Raw genomic sequence first — 6963 nt, 5'->3', positions numbered from 1 at the left:
CCCATGATGTCAAGCAGAGGCACTGAGTTTGAAGGTAGGCCTTGAAATACATCCACAGGTACACCTCCAATTGACTCAAATGATGTCAATTAGCCTCTCAGAAGCTTCTAAAGCCATGACATCATTTTCTGGAATTTCCCAAGCTGTTTAAAGGCACAGTCAACTTAGTGTATGTAAACTTCTGACCCACTGGAATTATCATACAGTGAATTATAAGTGAAATAATCTGTCTGTTAACAATTGTTGGAAAAATTACTTGTGTCATGCACAAAGTAGATGGCAAGTCCTAACCGACTTGCCAAAACTATAGTTTGTTAACAAGAAATTTGTGGAGTGATTGAAAAATGTGTTTTAATGACTCCAACCTATGTGTATGTAAACTTCCGACTTCAGCTGTAGGTAGGGGGAAGCGATAGTGGGTGTGGAGTCTAAGCATTTTGAAAAATAATGATACAATGTGTACACTTTATACTTTTATTTGTCATTCAATGACAATATGAGCAGAAACAAACAGAGGACCAATTCAGTAGCCACCTGGAGGTGGGACATCAACTGGTTCGCATAGTAACAACACAGTAACCATAGTAACAGCACAGTAATCATAGTACTGCAAACATAGTAACTATGGTATAGTACCCACAGTAACAGCAGGTCTTCGACTCCTCTATACAACTACAATCATTTAATAATGGAAGATCTGAGCTATCTGGAAACAAACCACACAAAAGAAACATGTGCATAAAAAGATTTTAAAGAATAATAAAAAGACATTGGACACCCTTTCTCAGCCGACACACACATGCAAACACACTGTAGCTTGAAGAGAGAATCAAACTCAAAACAGTAAAGTTCTTCTTCAATTACTTATTTTTAGATAAAGGACCTGGGGCTTCATTTATAACCGCTGCGTAAATGTGAAACAAAATATCTGCGTGCGCTATTTCTGAAAACGAATACCTAAGTCTAAAAATATTGAGATTTATAAACTTGGCGCACACCATACATACACATATGTCCAGTTATAAATCCGAACCATCCTAAAACTGTGCGTGTGTGAACGAGCATTATAACGGCGCCAGTCACCATTTATGGTGACAATAACACCCTTTATTTGCTGTATAATTTGGAACTATTGGAATTAGGCCACGACAGTTAAAAAAAAAAAAAGGGTAATGGCTAATTTGATCACATTTCTGTAGAGGTGTGGGCAGAACGTTTTGATATTTTGCAGTGACTTTTTCAAAATAAACATGCTTGCTACCTAAAGGGAGTGCTATACACTGTCCTTGCATTCTGCAAGATTTAAATTGTTTAAAATATACAATCAAAGTAAATGCTACAGCAAAAGAAATTGTTCAATATTTAGTTTTTCAATAGATTGTGTATTTATCTCCTGCCTTGGTATAGGCTCTGAGATTAAATATGCTATGATACTGCACTCCGCGCTCCTATAGAACAGCAATACTGTAGCCTACTGTCAAAAATGTTACATAAGCTACCGGTCTATTTACAGTGTTGGCAGAATGTTTTAATAATTTGCAGTAAATTATGCTGTATTTGGCAAAGAACTGTGACAATGTATAAAAAAAAAGGCAAATTGTTGTGGACCTGTCAGCATAATGTTTGAATTCAACATGTTTTGCATCGACTTTTCCCTCAACCGAAATATGCTGGACTGCCCGCCAATTCTGAAACATTGTCTAGGCTCTAGGCTACAAAAAAATTATAATACTGTAATCTAGGCTACTGCAATCATTAATAAAATAAAAAGGAAATAGATTCCTAGGTCTAATTATTTTACATTCCAAAAATAAAACATAGATTTTGGCTTTTCTCACTGACAGCAAATGGCTCCTGGATGGGGGGATATTATTATGAATAGGTGTATTATCATATACCCCATCTGCACAAATTATGCCTACTTTCAGTACATGCCTGCTTGCAATAGAAAACTTTAACCACTAGATATTGACCATATGCATGGTCTAAAGTTTGCAGGGAGTTAAGCACATTCTCAAGTCAAGTTCAGTTTATATAAATGCCAACTTTTGCATGAAAACTGGAGCATGCAGGTTTTGGGGTATACTTTGTACTTACGCAACATTTATAAATGAGGCCCCTGAACATGAATCTAACAGCATAACAGGTCTCCTTAACACTACAGGAAACCATATAGTGCCAGTGCTATAGCTTAGCTCAGCAAACACACACTACTAAATAAAATCTAATTATGTGACTAACAGACACCATCAACAGAAACATAGCTTCAGTCCGGTTTTTGACTCCACTCCCTGGCTCAGTAGTATACAGAATTTCTAATAAAACCCTTAATAAAACCTATATAACAACTCTACAGCATGACTGCTGTTCAATATACTACTGCAATATAGCGGTACTCTTATGAAATATACTCTTCAATATTCAGATTTACTTCCCTTTACTAGAATCTCTCTTAACAAACATAATGATGTATACTTAATTTTATGATTGTCTTGCAAATCTTTACAAATGAACTGAGATTTTGTTTTACATATATAACATGTTATATCATTATAGGTGGCTTCTTTGTATATAGACATAATCAAGTAACCCCAGTTTGTTTCTACCAACTGATTGTTCTCTTTGGTGTCTTATTTCTTTATTTTTAACTATTTGTGGTTTAATATTTGTTTATTTATAGTTCATGCATTTATTTGAATATGCCATGAGTATGGTACCACAGAGAAAGAGGAGTGTGTAAATCTGAAATCTGACAACCGCTCTGTTTAGTCTCATAACAGAGTATGGCTGTGTCTGAAATGAAACTCTCTTCCCTATTTAGTGCAAAACGTTTGACCAGAGTACCGATTGGTTGTTAGGAGCGTGGTGGTGATGACCTCTGGTTGGATGTGATATGACGTTCTGATCTGTGATTGGTCAGTCTAGTCGAGCTGGGAGTTGTTTACTCTAGTCCAGCAGAGGGTCATCATCATCATCGTCCTGTATAGAGAGGCGTTGGAAGGGACGAGAGGATGACTGACGCCGTGGCCTCCACAACTTGAACAGTCCTGACAGCGAGAGAGAGATCAACACAAAGTTTATTGGTCACATTTAAGAGGATACAGAGGTGTAAACGGTATAGTGAAATGCTTACTTGCAAGCTCTCCTCAACAGTGCAGTACAAATATCAATAATAAAAAGTCAAATATTAAAGTCAATGACAAAATATAAAATATAAAAGTAGTATATAGAAAGAGAAGAGAGCGAGAAAGAGAGAGAAGGGTGCTCCTTTAAATTTCCTATCTCTTTCGACTATTACAAAAACGACATATTTCACTTAAAACATGATATTGTAACGTATATATTACAAGCAATACCGCAGACTAACCAGTGAGTGTGGTGAGAACCAGCAGTACCCCCACCACCAGTCCCACCACCAGGGGGATGTCGACACAGTCCTCCCCAGCCAGGAAGCAGCGTGCCTGGGACAGAGATCCGTTGTTTGGTGCTGGTGGAACCCCTAGCAGCTGACACATTATTGGGTAGACATCAACACTCTCTAACAGCGGGAGACGGTAACCAGGAAGGAAGCCTGGGCCCACTGCCACCAGGAAGGGGTGCATGCTGGGTAGAGTGTTGTCATAGCCGTGGTCTCCCACTAGAGTGTACACACAGAGACAGACGGTTAGTTTATATATATATATATATATATAAATATATGTGTGTGGGTCATGTGTAAAAGCCTTACGACGTGGTAGCCCTCCGCTCTGTACGATAGTCCATCCCTCGTCAGCGACTAATATGATTGGTTGAACCCTGTCATTGTTCCTGTAGTGCAGCCTATCAGGAAGGTCCTTCTTCAGGTAGGCAGTCATGTGGGTATGGCAACCACTCAGTAGGGAAAACACAGCCTTGGGGTCTGACACTGACACACACACACACACACACACACACCACACACACACACACACACACACACACACACACACACACACACACACACACACACACACACACACACACACACACACACACACACACACACACACACACATTAACCAACCTCTCCTTTAACCAGTCACAAACTTCTCACTCATAGCAAGTGTGTGTGTGTGTGTGTGTGTACACCTCTGTTTGGTATGATAGCAGCGATAGGGGTTAGGTCTACTACTGAGTAGTTGTCAGGGTGCAGACAGTCATCCAGCCTGATGATGCGATCAGTGGAACACTGAGCCATTCCATGGTCACTGGTGATGATGACATTGACATGCCCCCACAACCCTGCACGCTTCAGCTCTGACATCAGCAGACCCACATTGTCATCTACCTGTTAACACACATCACACACACACAAACCCATACAGTTCAAAATCAGCAGAACTGAGCACAATATAATGCAATGTAATATTGTGTTACACACACATGTACAGTACCTCTTTAAGAGCCTGTCCTATGTGGGTGGTGTTGTCTGGTCCATACATGTGACCTGTCCTGTCTGGCTCCTCCCAATACAGAGCTGCAAACGATACTGGCCCCTCCCCTTTACCCTGGCCCTGGAGAGAGAGGAATGGAGGATAAATGAAGATGTCTTACTCAGGCCGTTTACCATTGGGGGAAGAATGGTCACACCTCCGGTCTGCTTAAGGGGTTGCTCTCCCAAAGACACCAATGCAATAGCAGCTGGGACTAGTCTGCTTAGTTCATTGACTGTATATGAACCATAAAAGATTAGGGAGTGGGATGTCTCACTTCCTCTTCCATCTCTGAAAGCAGTACTCAGTGAAAACTGGGATTATGGGTCAGAAGTTACATACCCCAGTCAGCCAGTGAGTGACGTTGGCCAGGCGTTGACTAAAGGTCACGGAGGGGTTGTAGGGCATGAAGTGAGTCGCTGTTCTGTTCCTGATTGGCACGTCTGACCCCGGCCACATGGCCACGCCCGTCTTGTACCCACAATCCAGTGCAGTGACCCAGAGGGGTTCAGCTTCGTTCCACCAGAAAGGGTCGGTGTCGTTGAAGATAGTGAAGTGCTTCTGAGTCACGTGGTCATACATATTGCTAGCTATGACGCCATGAGACTCTGCATACAGACCTGTCACCTGGAGGGCATAGAGGTAAGAGGTTAGCATTTAGGGGTCATACAAACTGCTGGCTAGAACTCAGATGTTATCAAATTCCCATACTACTTATTTAGTAGGCTTTTTGGGTATTCAATTTCTGAAATGTTTGTAGTACACCATCCCCTTGATAACTCACAAGGGGTTATAGGTCAGGGGTGAAATGTTATATATTACCAGGCTGTAGTGGTTAGGGAAGGTCTTGGTAATGAAGACATTAGTAATTTGTTCCACCAGGACTCCCTGCGAATACAGCAGCATTAGGTTGGGTAGAGTGAACCGTTGAAGGTAGTCAGCTCTGAAACCATCAAACGACACCAGCAGCACCGGAATGGGGGCTGCAGCACCCGCGTCACATCTTTTTCCACTTCCTGTCTGTCCCACTGAAGCAGCCAATGAAGCGAAGGTAAAGAGGAAGTACAGCAGGACTAACATCCTGAGAGAGAAATAGACCAAATTAGTGTTGTGGAGTAGACACTTTAAAGCACAGGAGGTTGGTGGCACCTTATTGGGGAGAACAGGCTCGTGTTAATGACTGGAGCGGATTATGTGGAATGGTATCAAACACATGGTTTCCAGGTGTTTGATGCCATTCCATTTGCGCCGTTCCGCACGATTATTATGACCCTCCTGTGCTTTAAAGCCAATAATGCCTTTATATGTAAGTGTTCAAGGTGATGTACGAAAGAAGACTAAAGCAGACGGAGGCCGATGATTGCAGTAAGGGGAGGTGCTTCTGCTTCAACCAAAAGTCTACGCAAACTTACCAAAAAAACTAATTAGGTTTGTGGCGTAGACACCAATAAAACCTTGTTATACATGTTTTCTAAGCTTCAACTTTCTGTAAAAAGCTCCCTCTCTCCCTGAGGGAGACGCTTCCCATTCCAAATATAATTTTCTAGTTTGTGTTTCCATTAGATTAAGTTAACCATCTTTCTGAGGAGAACAGAGAGGGCTCTGATCTTTTACACTTCCGTGAAATTTGACTAATATACTGAATTAACACTGATGTGATCTGGCAAAGGCTCACAAGACACACACACACACACACACGGCTCACAAGACACACACCTGTGTTGATTGTCAAACAAGTCCCAGTGAACCTCACCACCTATATGCAAAGTGTGCAGACAAGTGTTTAACATGGACATCATATGACAACCATGGGACCAAGATAATGGACCTAGCTAGCTAGATAATCAGGAAGTCCTGTGCTGTCCCGGTATGACATGACACACTATAGTTTGCAAGCTAACTAGGTATTTTGACACCATCCCGTCCACATCACATATCCCTGACACACAGTTGATTAGCTCTCTAGCTGTGTAACGTTAGTTAGCTAAGAGTTGACGACTTGTACTCCAAGCTAAAAGTAAGCTAGCTAACTAGCTACCTCTGCCAGGTAGCCGACATTGAATATTTACTAACGCCGTTACCCAGCCGGCTCAACGATTGCGCAAGATCGTCATACGCACCGTGTTTGTCAACAATTCTACGTACCTGACAGCTTTCTCATTAGATTGTCGTTCTATGAAGGTGCTCAGTCTATGTTCCTCCAAAAGCAAAGATTTGGTTTTATATATATCCGCTTTCACTTCCTTAGCTAGCTGTTGTCATTTCAATTTCACAATGGGCGCATTCGATTATGCTGAGCCGCGGGGCAACGGTTGCCCGCCATGTCATTGGGCGAAAGCGGAGAGGGAGGCACGCCCTTCTCAAAATCGAACAGTGATCTGCGCCACTCGGTCATTTTGTTAACAAGGTAGCATGTTGCATCGTGCAGAAACATACATCTCTTTTACATAAAATAAATGTTTGAAATTTCTAACTACCTTTCATTGCGAAGGCAGATAAAGCGTTTTTATCA

At 41.6% G+C, this 6963-nt stretch overlaps 1 protein-coding gene across 1 annotated transcript; it reads right to left on the bottom strand.

Moving 5' to 3' along the window:
• Positions 1 to 467: 467 nt before the first annotated feature.
• Positions 468 to 6718, bottom strand: enpp4 (ectonucleotide pyrophosphatase/phosphodiesterase 4). Its single transcript, XM_039009638.1, has 8 exons — positions 6597 to 6718; positions 5274 to 5532; positions 4794 to 5078; positions 4413 to 4532; positions 4108 to 4306; positions 3728 to 3904; positions 3368 to 3637; positions 468 to 3047 (listed from the first exon to the last, which is right to left on the bottom strand). The coding sequence occupies exons 2-8, from the start codon at positions 5529 to 5531 to the stop codon at positions 2947 to 2949; spliced, it is 1410 nt and encodes a 469-aa protein (XP_038865566.1). The 5' UTR covers position 5532; positions 6597 to 6718; the 3' UTR covers positions 468 to 2946.
• Between the last annotated feature and the right edge of the window lie 245 nt (positions 6719 to 6963).

This window comes from Salvelinus namaycush, chromosome 15, assembly GCF_016432855.1.
Source record: "Salvelinus namaycush isolate Seneca chromosome 15, SaNama_1.0, whole genome shotgun sequence".
NCBI lineage: Eukaryota > Metazoa > Chordata > Actinopteri > Salmoniformes > Salmonidae > Salvelinus > Salvelinus namaycush.
Note: the sequence above shows the minus strand (reverse complement) of the source record. Positions and strands in the feature narration are given on the sequence as shown.

What these genes read in the sequence shown, in the direction of transcription:
- enpp4 (XM_039009638.1), bottom strand. Translation starts at nt 5,531, where the DNA reads ATGTTAGTCCTGCTGTACTTCCTCTTTACCTTCGCTTCATTGGCTGCT. An exon ending in TAGGACAGGCTCTTAAAGAG is followed by an intron (nt 4,307 to 4,412) that starts GTACTGTACATG and finishes GTGTGTTAACAG; the next exon opens with GTAGATGACAATGTGGGTCT. An exon ending in GGTTCTCACCACACTCACTG is followed by an intron (nt 3,048 to 3,367) that starts GTTAGTCTGCGG and finishes TCTCGCTGTCAG; the next exon opens with GACTGTTCAAGTTGTGGAGG.